Below are 19,169 nucleotides of genomic sequence, written 5' to 3' on the forward strand. Positions count from 1 at the left end.
GATTTCGTATGAGGGCAGTTTGATATAGAGCAGGGGTGTCCAAACTTTTTTCAACGTTTTTTACCAAGGGCCATATGTGGTAAAATACACAAACAGCCGGGCCACTCACTCGAGGTGAAGTATGTATTGCCTCACCTGGTTTATTTAAGTAAACTAAATATATTTTTGGAATTTGCTGCGGGCCAATGAACAATGGATTGCAGACCGCAGTTTGGACACCCCTGATGTAGAGGTTAAAAGCATGAGCTTTAAACTCAGTCAGAACTGATATCAACCTCAGCTATGACCCACTGTACCTGTACCTGTGTGACCTTGGGAAAGTTACTTAATCCTTCAAAGATTTAAGAAAATAGGGATAATATAACACCTGTGATAATTAAATATAAAAATTAATATATGGGAGACTGTTGTTAAATGGCAGTTTTTTAGTAATAGGCAATCATTATGGTACCAATTCATATAGAAATCTATTGTCCCTATAGAAATAGTGCTTTCTATTTACTTTTATAAAATTATAAAAATACATATGTTCATTATAGAAAATTTCAAAAATACTGATAAACAATAATTTTATTTCCATAGTCCAGAAATAACTAAGTTTGTGTATTTTCAAAAGCATCTTTAGTACTTGGCCCTATATTTTTTTAATGGATCAGACTTGGGAAATGAAATATATGTTAAGTTTCTGTAACAGAAATATATTAATAGAACACTATAAGTTTCACTTTCAGATTTCTTCCCCTTAGGCCAAGAAAAAGCAAAGCAAACCAGGCATAGTGCTATCTTGAATGCTCTCCAATGTATCATATTTATTCTTCAAGGCTCATCTCAATGAAGTGTTTTATAATTCCCCTCAAACTCACGCTCTCTTCTTCCCTGACCCCCCATATAGCACTCTCGAACTCTGCACCCCAGCTATCCATGTTCTTTGCTTACTAGCCACTCCCTCCCCCACTGCCCTCCCCCTTACTCTGTCTTCAAGAGGTGGGGCTTTTAACCTGAGGACTGTGAGCCTTTTAGTATAATAAAATTATACTAAAAATAGTGTTTCTGGAGGTACAAATACATTTTCCTGAAAAGAATCCATATGCTCATCAAATTCTCATAAAAGGTCCGAGACTCAAAAAAGGTACAGAACTCTAGGGAAAGACTTGTGATTTAATTATTCTTGAATCCTCTACAGTAGCCTCTACTTTTATATGGATAAATGTTTGTTGATTTAAAATTTTATTGATAAATCATAAAATTAATGTTGGGTTTTTGTTTTTGCAATCTTTTAAATAATATTTTCCTCATTCCTCATTCCCTCATTTTAATATATACTGTTTCTGAAAAGAAATGGTGGTTACTAGGAGCTAGAGGGAGAAGGGAATTGAGAGTTATTGTTTAATGGGTACAGAGTTTTGGTAGAGGAAGATGAGAAAGTTCAGGAGATGGATGGTGGTGATAAGTGCAAAACAATAGGATGTACTGAATGCCACTGAACTGTTATGTATATTTTATTGCAATAAAAAAATACTGCTTTTTATTCTCATATAATATTAATCACCTACTACAGGACAGGAAAGGAATAAGAAATATGTGGTTATCTTTTAGGATATAAGAAAGAAATCCTCAAAGGAGAAGCAAATCTTAACCCCAATCTCCACATTGTTGGTTTTAGAGTATAAACACAAATTAAAACACCATGATATAATCATAAATCCTGTCCAAACAGAGGAGCTGTTATCTGAGTAAACAAAGGTAAATTGCTTAGGGACATCAGTTTATCTGTGTGAAGCAAATTAAACTTTTTCAGGGTAACAAGTCACAACTCAGGCGATAACAATAACTTAACCCAATTTTATCAATATATTATCCACATGAATAATGTAAGCATTTTGGAAACCTGCAATAAGCATTTCAAGGTGGCAAGAACACATTTTATTCAATAAACATTTAGTGAGTATTCTCAAGATTGAGAAATATAAAAGTCCCAAACTACTTTATAAAAGAAAAAGCAGGCTACATAGTATGCTGATTACAAAAAAGAAGAATTAAGTTCTGATGTTACCTCACTTTACTCCCATCTCATACTTTACAGCTTGTCTCACTAAAGAAAAAGTCTCAGACTCCATTAGGTTATAAATATATTTAAACATCAAAAATATTCATATTAATGATGCTATATTAGTATTTCCAAACTATATATATATGTATATATATATATGTATATATATATATATATACATATATATATATCTCTTTCAAACACCTAGATTCTAAACCTTTAGATGATTAAATGTCAGTGATACGTCTTTGTTATTTATTAGCAATAAATAACTTGCAAAGACATTTTAAAAATTTGCAGAGACACTTAAAAAATTCCATTTTACCAAAAAAATTTCTTATGCCTATGTAAGAGAGAGTTACATCTATTTCTCCAGTGGAATCTAGGGAAATCCTTAGAAACAGATTCAACATAAAAGCTAACTACTAATATTTAAATTGCCTATCATAAAAAATACACCCACTACCATATTGTAATATTGTGCATTTGAGGTAAGCTAATATGTTTATTGCTCTCTTGACATTAACATTAAATAATTAGCTGAATATAAAATTTTCCCATCGTGCATTTACCAAAAAGCCAAATTTTCCTGATAGTTACTCTGGTTCAGTAGTATTTTATTCAGTTAATATTTACTGTGTGCCCACCAAGTATCAGGCACTGGGCTGTAAATGCTGGACAGCTGTGAGCCAAACAGCCATGTTCACCCTAAACAACACTCAAGTACTACTGCTTTTCTAGAACGCAGATGTATACCACCACCTTTTCAAAGTGCCTTTGTGTTTCTGTAAACATACTCTGTTTCTGTACTTTTTGAAAAGTTCAATTTATGAATCTGACCTCTAGAGTAAAATTTTAAAATGATTATGTTTTTAAAGACATAAAAATGTTTGCAGGTCCTAAGTTTCTTTTCTGTATGGCAACAGCAAAACATCAAAGATACCACAAATTACTTGAAACCTTAAGATTTACCTGAAATGGGAACATTCTGGGAGACTGATAACTGCACATCTCCAGTTCCTGGTGGCATGTCAACAACTAAATAGTCCAGTTGACCCCAATCTACCTAAAAACCAAGATGACACAAATAACATCACTACATAGTAACTACAGTGAACAGTGATTTAAACAATAAATGTATTAATAAGAAATCTAAAATAATAGCTTTCACTTGAGCAATTACTAAATGCCAGGCACTGTGCTGAGAATAGATATACGAATGATAAATAAATGAATGAAGAAACAAGAGACAGTCCCTGACTCCAGCAGACCTTCTCTGAATAAGGTTAAATTTCCAAATGATGCCCCTTTCATCCCCCACGCGTATACTAACAGTGAACCCATTGCACAATGGGCTTTTATTCAGGACCAATCATTTATTTTCATTGGGAATAGCCCATATTTTATCAAAGAAGGCCTTAGTTTTTTTGTCCTTTGGGGTTTTGTTTTGTTTTTCATTTGGTTTGGTACAGTATGTCCTATGGCAGATCCTAATAGAATTTTTTTAAAGTTTATTATTTTTCCTTGATCAAACACTCTAATAATGAAAACCAAAAGTTAAGATCATTTTAGAGATCCAACACTATAATTCTTTCTTTCCAGGCATTTTTCTAAGTTCTGTACCTAAAAATTCAGCTATATAACTAAGCCCTCAATGTTCAGCCTCAATTTAGATAGGTCCCAAGAGTACCTCCCACGGCTCTAGTCTCCTCAGATGCTTCTCCCTCTGAGTCCCCAGCCTCAGTGAATGGCCTTAGGTTCTTCAGTTGTCAAAGGCGGAAGCTGGGAATCACACTTAACTCTTCCCTTTCCCTCACTATCCTAGTCACTCATTCTGCTTTCTTAAAATCTCTCAGTTGTATCCACTTCTCTCTTCCCCACTGCCAAGAACCCAACAGAGGCCACAACCATCTGTCACTAAAGCCTCTGAACCAAACTCTCTGCTCCAGCATTGCCTAGCTAATCTGTTCCCAGCACCAGTGAAAAATGGTCCATCTAAAATGCAAGTCTGATAGTGCCACTTTTTTGTTTAAAACTCTTCTGTTGCTTTTAGGATAAAATCTAAGCTTAAGCTCCAGAACACTGCTCGGTCTTCTTCACTTGCTAATTCCTCCTTATTCTTCAGATCCCAGCTTGAAATTTACTTCCTCTAACTTCTAGATTAGATTAAGGTGTTCCTACTATGTACTTTTTTCCCAATCATTCATTCAATCAATCATTCAACAAATGTTTATTGGGTACCTACTGTATATTAGGCATTGAGCTAAGTATTGATAATTAAATGGTATCATGGTTCGTAGCCTCACAAAATTTATAATATAGAAGGAAACACCTATTAAGCACATAATAAAATAATCTGTGCAAAGAAAGGGGTTAGTAAGTGTGAGAAACTGAACGAAGATCAACATAGCTACCGTGTTTCCCCAAAAATGAGACGGGGTCTTATATTAAGGTTTGCTCCAAAAGACGCATTAGGGCTTATGTTCAGGGGATGTCATCCTGAAAAATCATGCTAGAGCTTATTTTCCGGTTAGGTCTTATTTGGGGGGAAGCACGGTAGAGAACAGTGAGTGAGGAGAAGGGTGGCATTCATTTACTGTTGTTTCACAGACAGTTTTCTCATGAAACTGAAGCTGAGTTAGAATACCCAAAACAGAATACATACACTGGAGAGGCTTAATAACTTTTCTTTCAAGGAATGAATGAATAAATGAACATATGCAAAGGTTTGAGAATTTTTAAAAAATAAGTGGAAATCATACTGTGTATATAATTCCATATTCTGTTCCTTAAAACTTAACAATGTGAAATAAGCTTTTTCTACATAACCATATATTTTTAAAATTAAACTTTGAATGATATTGAGTTAAATGGATTCATTCATGTATTACAACATTTATTCAACACATATTAATTGATTTTTGTTTTTGGAGGGCGCAGCTCACAGTGGCCCACGCGGGGATCAAACCCGCAACGTGGGTGTTATCAGCACCATGCTCTACCCAACTGAGCTAACCAGCCACCCCAAACACATATTAACTGAGGAACAATTAGTGCCAGGCACTGTTCCAGGTGATGGTTCTAGAGCAGTCAGGAAAACCACGTTCCAGCCACCATGGAACTAACATTTTCGTGAAGGAGACAGACAGACAGACAGAAAGACAAATCAGAGAGTAAAACTGTGAAGAAAACAAGTATCTCTTACTGTACAAAATTATTTGTTTCCTGATTCAGATATCCAGATGAAATAGCAAGAAATATTTTTTTAATCTCTTCAATTTCTGATTTTCAAAAAGCCAAGTAGCAAGAGTTCAGACAGCAAAGGATTTATCAAAGAATTTCTTTGAATCTCCTCAGTTCCCAAGGTCAGATGGTAAAGAATACTTGAAGAGGAGGGAAAACAGGATGGAATGGTGGAAGGTGCTACCTCAGACTGGGTGGTCAGAGCCCTGAGTGAAGTGAGAAAGTAACTGATGCAGTTATCTGAAGGAAAGCATTCCAGGCATGGCAAGAGTAAATGCAAAGGCCCTAAGAGGGGATATGCTTGGCTCATCCAAAGTACAGCTGGGAAGTCAGTAGAGCCTATCTAAAACAGCACCCCCAAACATCAATCTCCCTCCTGCTCTGACTGTTTTTCTTCAAAACATGAATAGTATCTGACATTAGATATTGACTTGTCTTTTGGAAATTCTATGATATTTCTCAAACACAAGTACTTGCTACTGATTTAATGACACATTTTAAGAGAATGATAAAATGATGAACATAAAGTAGTTCATTTTCAACATAGGGTTCCAGAGTTTGAAAAATAGTTACCTCAAAGTTACCCATGACCATCATCTATGAAACTATCTACAAAAAAAAAAAGATACAGGACACATTTCATTTTCCAGCCTCTGCAGTGAAACTCCCGGCGCTGGCAGACTGACAAGGTCTCTTTGTTTCAGAGAACATCAAATGACTGGTGCCGACAATTTATCATTGTTGTTCCTTGGCATTTAATCATATTTATCACGTTGGCTCCAATTTCTTAAAAAAGAACTGCTATTAAGGTTCCAAGGAACTAAAAATACTTCCCTGTTAAGGCAGTTAATTTCAAATGACCCTTAAACTGAATTTAAACTGTCTGGAAAAAAGAACCTGGCCCGGCACCTTCCCCACACACAGTAGGCATTCCGCTTGCTGACTTGAATTGACATCAGTATCTGAGTTCCAGTTTTATAGCATTTATTAATACTAACACTGAAATATACTGGCTGCCAGGAAGTGCCAGGTCTCTCGATCTTAGAATGTATGGGACAAAATCTAGACTGAATCATTTAAAAGTGGGCATGTCCAGGCAGCTCATTCACATGGTGCTTGGAATATTCCATAAGTGATAGGGCAAATTCTTAAAGGAAGTTGGGCTGGGCCAGACATTGCCTCTTTCCTTCCTGTCTGCTCTTAATTACTGACTGAATAGACTTGACTCATAATTAGCAGCTCTCAAAAGTAGTGTCCTTGTGTCTAACCTTGGCCAAGTATCTGTTGCTACTTCTACCCGATACCTAATTTCTGCCATCTGTCCCTGACTTCTTGGTTCTCCGACCCCCAGTTAGGCACAGCCCTATACTAAGAGCAAACAGAACACAACCTGTACTTTGTTCAGTCCCAGACCTGAAAGCATGCCACACTGTATTGGCAAAGAAGATGCAGCTAACCTTGTTTCAGACCCATGGCCAAACTGTCAGACAATTGACCAAGCTCCTAAACTTCCAGGGTTTGAATGGGTTTTCAAGCTCTAAGAGTTCCAGAGCAATTGTTTTTATGCATTACTATCTCCCCACATCAATGTAAGCTCCCTGACAGACGACACCATTCTTGATGTGTCTCTGGACTCCCTCTCCACATCCAGCCCTCTCTACAACGCCTAAACAGTGTCCACGTAACATCCACTGAGTGATTCTATGAGTCAAGTTGCCACTTACAATTTTATTATACTACTAAAATTAAAATTTTTGCCATGTGAGGCACCTTTTGTATACAATACAAAACACAAAATCTAAAACAGATTTATATACAAAATCTAAAATAGAACATAAAGTATTTTAAAGTCTAAACCATAGTTTTTGCTCTGCCCAGTGAACTAGTCATAAAATCCTGCAACATTTTATTTTCATTGCAAGAAGAAAATGGCTACAAAGGTGAAAATATTTAAATATCAATATCATAATAAAAATCTGAATAACAAAAAAAAATTCTACTTGCGACGATAGCCTATGGAGTTGTGAAAGTAAAGGACGCAACAAAATATACTAAACTTAATTCTTGAGAACGTTTTGACAAGAGCTGACCCAGTTATAAAATGAGAACACATTCAAGTTACAACAATGATGGCAATGTTCTTCCCTAATATTTTCTTTTTTTTCAGATGATAAAGTTCTCGAATCCATTTTCAAATGTCTTCTCTTCCATAGGAGAAGGGGCAGGGGGGTGAGGTGGGGGGGGGGGTAGATTACTTGAATAAATCCCTTCAAAGTCACTACCCACCCAAGTGATAGCAGTAATGTTTTGAGAGAGAAAAGAAGAGAAACTTCACTCTTTATCTTTCCGTTTATCGTCGGCTCCCATTTCCTTAGTTGTTCTAGCAGAGGTATAGAGCAGACTGGCCCTGACAGCCTGCAGACAGCACCGATTCACAAAGGACTCCTTATCCAAAAGCTGATACATGGGTCAATCTTTGGTAACTCTATACCTAGTTTCTGAAATAGTATTTAAAAGATTATCCAGTTCCCAGGACCGTTCACTGATGCCCATGAAAATTCACAATACAACTGAAAGAGTAAAACCTTACCATATAAAAATAATGATGCTACCACAAAAGTAACAATATTTCAGTTAATTTTGGGAACATCTCTCTAGGTTCTCTAAAGGCCTGCTTTAGGCCAACTGCTTATATGTTCATAACCTAGGAAGCAGACGTTAGTGAAGGACAGGACTGCTACTAAAAAGGCCTAAAATATTAATTACAAACCTGCCTGAGAATCAAGATATTGCTATTTCTTTTAATTACTGAAAGAAATTAAAAAACAAAAACTTTCCCTATACACGTAAGGGCTGAAGCTTCAGAATTTTCTTTTCCAGTAGGAATAACAAATCACTTTACTAACCTAATTTGGGAGCGTTCATAAAACATATTGAGATGTGTAGTATTCTCTTTAATAGGGAAAGCTATAATACTCTTTTAAAAAATCCTAGAAATAATATTGTATTTGGGAGGATTCAAAGTCCTCAAGGAGCAGGATTAGAGACACTATAGAAGCTGCATGGAGCAGCACAGAGAAAATCCATCGTCATTGCCCAGTGGTTTTGAAGGTTCTTGACGTCACAGAACTTGAGCAACACTACTGCTCTGAGAGACAGGCCACATTCACATAACTTTTATTACAATATATTGTTATAATTGCTCTATTTTATTTAGTTATTGTTGTTAATCTCTTATTGTGCCTAATTTATACATCAAATTTTCTCATAGGGATGTGCATGCAGGAAAACACACAGTATATATAGGGTGTGGTACTATCTGCAGTGTCAGGCATCCACTGGGGGTCTTGGAACACATCCCCACAAAGGGGGGCTGCTGTATAAAACAGAGTCTGTAGACTCACAGAAAATTATTTACTACATAATATAAGTAAGAAATAGAAGAATCATTCATTTCCTTTAACTTTTTTCCTTTTCTGGTTAATTACACTGATGGTTCTATTACTTTTGAGGTTTTTTTTTTCATGGTATGACATAGTATTCTTTCTGTACATGATCCTTTAAGAATCTTTTATTTTATAAAGCAAGGGTCCTAGTAACCATGGACATGTTGACTATAAATTTCCTGACTTTGTGATGTTAAAGAATATTTTAACTTCCAACAATCCACCATTGAATCCTGGTTTTGTTTTAAATCAATAAGTACTATTCTATCAACCATCTACACAAGAAAATCATGTGGTATAATAGTTTAAATCAAAGTAAATAACCTATAAAGATTAAGAAGCAAAAAAAAAAAAAAACAACACTTTAAAGATTTTTTTTTTTTAAAAATACCTACAGCTTTTGAACTTGATATTTTTGAAACTGGCTCAGTGGATTTTATCCGAAAACTTTAAAGATCTAAATCATATCGAACAGGAAACCAACTGAGAAAAACTAGCTCCATATGCAGTTATATTTTAAGTAGGAGCTATTATAATATAGCTTTGGGATTTTAAATTGATTCAGACATTAATTATTATGATTTAAAAAAAAAACAGCACTGGAAAGGGGAAAAATCAAGACTTTAAATCTATCTGGGTATAGGCAAGAATCCAGATTATCTGTTCATTAAATAGAGGAATTTTAGTCTGGGAAATTGGCATATCTAAATTCCAATCATTTGTGTCACTAAGTAGCTATATTACCATGGGATAGCCAATTAACCTCTCTGGACCTCAGTTTTCTCATCTGTAAAATAAAATGCTTTAGATTAGATGATTACTAAGGTTTCTTCCAATTACTTAAAAAATAAAAAGGAAGGAAAGTTATAACTATGATCTGTTTGTGTAAATTGGAAAATATTTGTGAGGGATTTGCTCACAGAAAAAAATAAAAGGCATTTTTATTCAAAATATCAAAATGACAAAATAAGCTTTTCTTTTTTTAAAGGGGGGAACATTTTATATAAGAACAAGAAAGCTAAAAGCTACTTGGCACATTTAACGATTTATTTTATAAAATGATCATATTTCCTTTAGAAATTTGGCTGAATTTTGCAAGGAACTTAGATTTAAATTTGTATTGAACTACAATCTACCCATCCTCTTTCTATATGTTAAAATCCCTCTTTCTATTATAATTCATCTAGGAGTTAATGTGTTGTATCTTTATAAAACGTCATAATTTACAAAATAGATGCATTTTGGAAAAGTTGTTGAGGAAACTGTCACTGAGGTGAGGAGTGGGGAAGGGATTCAATCACAAACTCTTAAAGGCTGACAACTAATACAAAACTTCCATAAACACTCATGATAGGGATATACTCAGCCAACAAAAGAAAGCTTGAATCATTCAGATGCTTACCACACACTCAAATACAAATTTTGGATCAATAAAAGGATGGAAGAAAATTGTTACCTAAGAATCTTTCTTACTTTTTCCTTTTGCTACATAAGAGATTGGTTTACTTTGGACTTACTTCATTACTCAGACTATGTGACTTCAGATATGCTTTGTTTGCTGATTAGTCTTTAGTTGCCACAGGCACTGCTATTTATAAGACCTCCTCCTTTTTAAAAATATTAATAAGCATCTACTAAATTACAAGAATTTAATTTGAGACCATAGAAATATATTTGCTCTTTTAAAAAATAAAAAGGATTAGATCTGTAACACAATTTTTGTAAAGTGCTGTATCTTCAATAAGGAAAGAAATCAGCAAAGTTTCAGTAATAGACATAAAATAAGAGTTGTGTGAAAGTGTCAATACACACATTAATCAGAATATCAGACATCAAAGTTTTATTATTAAAGTTTGAATTTAGTCAAGCTGCTTAACTTTTCTGTGCCTCTGTGTCTTCATCTTAAAATAGTATAAATAGAGAATTTTAGAGCTAGAAAGGGCTCTAGATTATCTTGCCCAATGTTCTTATTTTACAGATTAAAAAAACAAAAACAAAACTAAATCTAAGCAATCAAATGATTTGCCCAAAACATATTCTGCAGAATAGGAACAATTAAAACAACCTTTAACTGTTCTATAGAGGTTTATTTTCCCAAAGAGGAAATGAGATTATTTATCTTTTTAAAAAATAGATAATTAAATAGTAGCATTACATTGAAAAAAGTTACTTTAAAGAAAAGCTTGTCATATCATACAAGTCAAAATTAAAATTTCGGAAAGCATACCATGTTTATTCTTCCAACCAAATGCTAAGAAAATATTTGTTCATTTCTGAGGTCACCACATTCCAAAATGATCTGAACAAATAATTTTAAAATATCTTTGCCATATGTTTAGATGACATAAGCCATGTTAAATAGCTTTTTTTTGCAAATTAAAGGGAAATTACTCACGAGTAAAACTGAGCAGAGAAAAAAAAACTAAGCAGAGAAACATTTGGTTAAAATACAATTTAAAAATATGTAAATGACTAAAAATAAGGGCTAAGAAATGAGTAGAAAAGAAGTCACATCTGCTGTTTGAGTAGATTAAATTTCTACATTTTAGTGACCTGTGCTTTGCTGCTGTTAAGCAAACCTATCACGTACAAAGCAGAAAACAATAAATTTACTGTCATAAGTGACTTCCTAGTGAGAACTAAATAATGCAGCAGCTTTTAGCTATAACTACTTTTAACACAAGGATTTTGAGAAAGATTAAGAAATACATATATGAGAATACAGATAAAAGCAGCAGCTTTTAGCTATAACTACTTTTAACACAAGGATTTTGAGAAAGATTAAGAAATACATATATGAGAATACAGATAGAGATGATACAGATATAGGTGGGAAAGATTTGAGGGTTAGGGAAAAAATAAACACATAAAACAACCTAATTCCCATCTCCACTTCCACATTTTCTAACTTCTAAATAAACTACATTATAACTTCAGAAGTACCCAAAAGACAGCTAAGAAACCTAAGAGCGCTAGATTGCAGAGAAATAGAAAAAAAGACTGAATTTTATGCATTCATTAAAAGACCATTAAATGAGCAGCTGTTCCTTTATTCTCATTTAAACACATTGGTCGTTACATCTAGGCTAGTTCACAATAATCTTGTACTCTGATGAGCAAGTGGATGTGGCAGTGTGTCTAGAAGTTGTTCTTGCCTGAATAGGTATCTGCTGTCTTCATATTTATCTATTACAGATCACACATTAACACACGTGCTTACAGCCAGAGCATAAATAAGTGGGTGCAGAGGATAATCATTACGGAGTTTAACCCTAACTCAGAAGTTAATACTGACATCTACATGTGCCAGGCACTGTCATAGACACTGGGACACTGCAGTGAACAAGATACCGGAAGTTCCTGCCCTCACGGAGCAGGGATAGGAGGGCAATAAACAAACCCATTAGCACATCACTTGTGAACTTGCTAAAAGTCACCTTCCTAAACCTCAGTTTGCTATCGATAAAACTGGAAAATTAATATTGCTTAGGGAAGTATCATCATGTCCTTCTCAAATACAAATTATGCCAAAAACTATAAATCAATAGGACTTGCGCTCAATTTTCCCTGATCTATCTCTGCCTCCAGTGACACATACATAACAGAATGTAGGCCGGAAGAGGAAGTGTAAGCCATGCCATGAAATAGAAGGAAAATAACTGGATCACGATAAGACTCAATACAAACCTGTTTTCTATATAGAAACTAACTCGAGTTAGTAAGTTATGGTTTCTCAAATAAGAAGTTAATGATAAACATATGCTATTTGGAATATATTTACTTTGCCTTAGTTTCAGGACCAATGTCCAGATAAGTCATTTTTATTCCAAACATCATGGCTGTCAGTTTAAAAATCTTTGATATCAACTAGACTAATGTTAATTAGATTGTGAATTTCAAGTCACATCTTAAACGATAATTCTTTTTTCTCTTCCAGTTGAAGAAATAATTTTATTTGATATGATGAATACATACTTTCGCAAAATAGCATCAAAACAGACATAGTCTGACGTTTGATTCTTGTATTTAAAACAGCAAACTAGCTATGAATGTACAAATAAAATTAAAGGTTGAGGTTCTGACCAAGTTACTTTGGCATCAGAAGGCAAGACTATCTGGATGTAAGAAATTAACTCCTTGAATTGAGTATACTCTCAGTAATTCTGAAATATTAGTGTACAGGACAATATATCAGAGTAAAGAAATAGATGCAGATTTCCAACATAAACTGTAAGTTAGCTAATGGCTTCAATCAATCAATATCTCCTCTCTCTCTCAACAACTCCCCAATAAATGACACATAAAAAAATAGAAATTGGGGCATGGAGGAGAGACCTACCCTGAGAAAACTAAGGCTAAATCCTGAGAACAACAACAACAAAAAAAAAAATGGAAGAAATGTGTACTAACAATACAAGTCAAACTGTCTTCCTATGAAATACTGATCTCTCTTTCAAAGGCAGAGGACAAGTCTTATTCACTTTTGTATCTTCAGGCCAAGCACAGTGCCAGGTATATACAGACCCAATAAATGTCTTAATTAAAAAAGAAAAGAAAAGAAAAAAAAATAAATGTCTTAACTAAAAAAAAAAAAAAAACCCACAATCTAAAGAGACTGTCCACATCCTTCTCCTACCAAAGCTACCGGTACTGACTTTCTGGCACCATAGCCCACATTCTTTACACAGAATTTACTGCCTTTCGACTACAATTACCTTCATCCCCACTGTCCCATTCCTCTTCCGTCATCTTCCCAACGAAGAAGAGGTATACCAGGTCAGACAATTAAGTTTAAGAACTCATCCTACAAAAAATGCTACATACGTCATTGCTGAATATCACTATGGTCACCTCCGAAGTACTCCCCTTGGGAAGCTATGCACTGATGCCAGTGCCTAGTCCACCCTTCAAAGAAATTTTGGAGCTCTTTTTCTGGAATGGCCACCAGAGCTGTCCTGATGTCATCAAAATGTCTTCCTTTCAATATTTCCTTTATCTTCAGGTAAAGAAAGAAGTCATTGAGGTCCAGATCAGGTGAGTAAGGAGGGTGTTCCAATACAGTTATTTTACTGGCTAAAATCTCACACAGACAGTGCCATGTGAGCTGGTGCATTGTCCTGATGCAAGAGCCATGAATTGTTGGCGAAAAGCTCAGGTCGTCTAACTTTTTCACGCAGCCTTTTCAGCACTTCCAAATAGTAAACATGGTTAACTGTTTGTCCAGTTGGTACAAATTCATAATGAATAATCCCTCTGATATCAAAAAAAAGGTTACCAACATCCTTGCAACAAGTTCACAAACTTAATTGTCAGATCTCTTATGTTACATAGATGCTTGATGAAAGCTCAGAGTACAACATTTTGATGGTTTTATGAAGATGAGCTACACAACTGATCTATAAAGAAAACTCAAGAATGACTGGTTAGCTCCTCAGCCAGGCAATTCCAACCAGCAATCATCTAAGGCTTGTGACAGGTATTTGGCCAAACATTATAACCTAAACTCAGCAGCAAAAGTCTGTGAATGACAAACTCATGTACTCCAAAATCAGATGTTTAAATGCCAAAACGTTGTGTTGTAAAAATAAAAGCCTGACCAGTATTCTTCCCTTAATGGAGGAGGGGCTACTGCAGACCCATTAGCCGTGTGGGCCACAGAAGTCCCTATTTACAGGGTCAACAAGAGCTCTTAAAAACTATTATCTGGATTACCAAGTAATTGTGGTAACAAAGCTCTACACATGAAACTTTCATTAATGCTCCTAAATTTGTCTTCTGCTTTTCATGACAAATGAAATCACTGAAATTTGTCACATGACACGGTCGGTCATAGAAATATGAAACACCTAAAACCACTACTGGCAGTTATTGGGTAGTCTGCAGGCCCTGGATTCTACACTAGCAGGTGCTAGAGGCACGATTACATAAGAGAAGCAGACTTGTCTACTTATGGCTATCAAACTGAAATAAAAACCAACTACCCATGAAGCTACAAGAAGGGTGTCTGCCCTCTTTTAAGAACTACTCATTCTAACTTTATTTTTATACTCAATTTCATGGATCCTGTCACATCTTAAAAACTATTTGAATTTAGTTAAATAAAAAACTTTCTGAGCTATGACTGATCCAGTAATATTACTTTTGACGAACGGCCTATGCATAATAACCTTATGCTCCAAAATAGTTAGAAAAACTGATTTTTACAAGATGCCTTTACCCTGCATTTTGAAAACACAGGACTTCTGTCCTCTTCCTGAAATATTCTCTGTGACAACAATTCAATTTCATTCTGGGCAATTATAGAATTATAAATTTTCTGATACGTTTCTATTTTTTAAAAATTTTAAGAAAGTGGTTCCCCAAGAATATGCAATGGGGGAAAGATAGCCTCTTCAACAAAAGAATGGACAGCCATACGCAAAAGAGTGAACCTGAACCCATATCTCATACCATACATAAAAGTCAACTCAAAATAAAGAATTGAAAGTAGACCTAAAACTGTAACACTCCTAGATGAAACAAGGGTAAGCTCCTTGACGTTGATCTTGGCAATGATTTTCTGGATTTAACACCAAAAGCAAAGGAAACAGAATCAAAAATAAACAAGTGGGACCACATCAAACTAAAAAGCTTCTGCACAGAATAGAAAATAATCAACGAAACGAAAAGGCAACCTACTGAAAGGAAAATAATATCTGCAAATCATATATCTGATAAAGGGCTAATATTCAAAATATGTAAAGGACTTACACAATTCAATAGCAAAAAACAAACAATCTGACTTAAAAAATGGGCAGAGAAACTGAAAATACATTTTTCCAAAGACCTATAAATGGCCAACAGGTACATAAAAAGGTGCTCAATATTACCCACTAATCATCAGGGAAATGCAAATCAAAACCAAATTAGATATCATTTCACAGAATGGCTATCATCAAAAAGAAAAGAGATAAGTGTGAGAGAGGATGTGAATAATAGGGAACCCTTGTGCACCAGTGGTGCAAATGTAAACTGGTGCAGCCACTATGGAAAACCGTATTAAGGTTCCTCAAGAAATTAAAAATAGAATTACTATATGACCCAGCAATCTTACTTCTGCGTATATATCCAAAGAAAATGAAAACAGGATATCAAAGAGATATCTGCACTCCCATGTTTATTGCAGCATCATTCATAATAACCAAGATATAGAAACAACATGTTTGTCAATGGATGAATAGATAAAGAAGTTGTGATATATACATATAGATATATAGATATAGATATATATGTACACATACACAAACACACACACACACACAATGGAATATTATTCAACCATGAGAAAGAATGAAATCCTGCCATTTGCGACAACATGGATGGACCCCAAGGGCATTATGTTAAGTTAAAAAAAAAGCCAAACGCTTAAAAACAAAGAGTAGAAAAGTGGTTGCCAGGGGGTGTGGGGAACTAGGGAGAGGTTGTTAAACTTTCAGCTATATGATGAATTTGGTCTGAGGATCTATTGTAAAACATGGTGATCATGTAGATCACCCTGTAGATGACACTGCATTGTACAACGGAAACTTACTAAGAGAGTAGAACTTAAAGTTTCTCACTAAAAAAATTTTAAAAAGAAAAAACCTAGTTTTCAAAAAACTTAGTGCAATGTAAAGGCATCTAGAAAAACATTAAATTCACAAAGACAATAATTTGGTTCACTTAGCCTTTACACACACACATCTATGCACACTCATAATCCATGCTTTAGTAGATTAATTAATAAAAACAGAAATTATATATCCAAAAAGAGTGTTACCTCATATACAAAAATGCTCAGTACAAGATATTTTTAAACAAAGAAAACATGGTTCAAACTTCAGTGTCCTTTAATGGGAGAACAGTTAAATAAAGCATCATCAGTCACCAAACTAGAGAGCTGCTATGCACCCAAGATGGAACGGAGACCCAGCACCTTCTCTTCAGCCTCGTACCACCCTACTGCTCTGGGCTAAGATGGCTCCAGTCAAGAGCACTGCAGTCACTCCAGGGCGGCCTCCACTGCACATCTGGCTTGAATGGCAGATCCTAGTCACTTAGTGCCAGCATCCTGCCCACTCCTCCCTAGGTGCAAACCCCACATACAATCTACCAGAAGAGCAGCTGGAGGGCGGTAGTCAGGCCCAGGAGTGAGACCAATGCTCTCCTATCCTTGGGATTGCACATACCCCTGAAGCCAGCAGCAAAGAGCCCCAAAGACAGCCCCACAAAGCAAACTGGTGAAACAGCTGAGTGAAGTATTTGAGCCTGAAATCCCCAAATCAAATCTTCCCCTAGAGCCTGTTCTGCTCCCTAGAGGCAGCTGCATCTGAACTGGACTTCCCTGTGGGCACCCAGCCTTGAGAACCCTAGGCCACCTCTGAGTCATACGGAGCTCCCTCCAAGCAGGTGTTATCCCAGGAGGAAACAAGACAGCTCACAGAAAACCCTGTGACCAGCAGGGCTCAGACAAGCTCTTGAGAGACCCTGAAACTCCCTTATCTTCAGGTTCTAAGCACAACAAACAGCACGGTACTAGGGAGATCTCCCTTTACCATCCTGCAGGATGACAACTCCCCCAGGACCATGAGGTAAGTGGCCTCCCCTGAGTGAAAATGTTAGAGAACTAAAGGAAGGGAGCATTCTGGGAACTGGATGACTTATAATACTAGAGAAGCACAGGAGCAAGGCCAGGACCACGACAAGGAAAATCAGCAGTTTCCCTAGTAGAGAACTAGGCTCTGTGTACCCCTAGCACTGGTTAACCAGGGGCCCCATGATATTCCGTGTTCTCTCACTCTTTCTTTCCCTTGGGAGACTAAGGAAAGGCTTGTTTTCTCTGACTCCTCCTAAACTACGACAGAACTAAAAATGCATGGGCATACACGTAACTTAAAAACTCACTCGAAAGGTAATTCCAAAAGAGAAGTCCCAAAAGTGAAATTATCAAGGGCAACATTCCTGGAATACGTGTATTAAGCTATAATCATCTTATATTATTCCATATAATCTCAAAGCTAGTGTTATCCACATGATAAGCCACAATAAACCTGAATTGAATACAGAAATAAATGAAGGAATAAACAAAAGAACTAATAAGCAAATCCACTTAGAATAAAATGTGTCTTGGCAAAGAGCCAAATCTGAAGAAGTTTCTAGATCTGTAGCACTTAATAGGAGATAGTGCAAAAGAGAAGAAGAGGGTGGCATGTTTCTGGTGGAAAGGCTGCCATGTAAGACTCCCATATGCCACACATGGATGGTAGTAAGAGGTGCCACTTGGCCATTGCAAAATCAGCCCAACTCTGTGGCCATATTGTGATGCCTGAGGACAAAAGGAGGAGGTCTACCAGTCTTTGCATCATATATGTATGTCCAATAATAAATATTAGGATGAAAATTATTTTATGAGTGAAACATAGTTTATTCAGCAACCATTACGAACAACTTCCCTAAGCAGTTATTTTGAATGACAACACTTACTTGGAGATACACACACACTCACACACAATGTGTGTGTGTGAGTGTGTGTGTATAGTGTTTGCATGTTTATAACAAAATATATTGTTCTCTGTTTTTTACAAAGGAGAAAAATCTCATAATTATACAGTTTCATCCACTGTATGCATTTATCTGTAAAGTATTTCTCAGTTCCTTCTTGATGGAAGATATAATTATAAGTTTTTCAGTATTATTCACATAAGCCAAAATATGCTTGCCAAATTTTCATATCACACATATAACAAAACGTAATCTCCAATTATTTAGATATGAAAAACAGCTTTTAGAAAGATGTGACATTAATTACCCAAAATACAAATATTTTTAAATAAATGCTAAGAGAAAACTTGACATTTTGTGAATTTTTAAAAATCATTCTGAAGCTTTGCTACAGGGATATTTCTCCCACACAAGTCTTTGAAAACATTAATAATGAGATATTTCTTGTCAAGATGGCAGAGTAGGTAAATGCTGTGCTTGCCTACTCTCAGGACATCAAAATTACAACTAAACTACAGAACAACCGCCTGAAGTCTAGCTGTATAGAAGTCCTACAACTGAGGACATACAGAGGAAGCCACCTCGAGACTGGTAAGAGGGACAGAGACACAGAATGGACAGGTACCACACACAAGTCTGGCAGTTAAAAATGGGGAGGGATATTGGCTGTGGCAGTCCCCCCAAAAGAGTGAGGGATCCCAGCCCCACACCAAGCCCCCAACCCAGGGTTCCAGTGCTGCGAAAAGAAGTCCTGATAACTTCTGACTGTGAAAACCAACAGAGATTGTGGCTGAGTGAGACAGAGAGTGGCTGAAGTTCCTTTTACAGGACCCACACTAGGCTTACTTGCTGATGGACTCACTTGCTCTGAGCTCCAACACTGGGACAGCAGCGTGAAAGGACCAGGAATA

The 19,169-nt window shown here is 35.9% G+C and overlaps 1 protein-coding gene across 6 annotated transcripts in view; it reads right to left on the minus strand.

The window, feature by feature from the left end:
• The window catches only part of NUBPL (NUBP iron-sulfur cluster assembly factor, mitochondrial), a 268,056-nt gene that overhangs the window by 57,729 nt on the left and 191,158 nt on the right, over positions 1–19,169 (minus strand). For all 6 annotated transcript variants that reach the window (XM_081050177.1, XM_081050175.1, XM_081050178.1 and 3 more), the window contains one exon: positions 3,023–3,116. In XM_081050177.1, the coding sequence (XP_080906303.1) occupies positions 3,023–3,116 (94 nt within the window). The remainder of the gene's footprint in view (positions 1–3,022; positions 3,117–19,169) is intronic.

The sequence above is a fragment of the Rhinolophus hipposideros genome (assembly GCF_964194185.1).
Source record: "Rhinolophus hipposideros genome assembly, chromosome: 5".
In the NCBI taxonomy this organism is placed as follows: Eukaryota; Metazoa; Chordata; class Mammalia; order Chiroptera; family Rhinolophidae; genus Rhinolophus; species Rhinolophus hipposideros.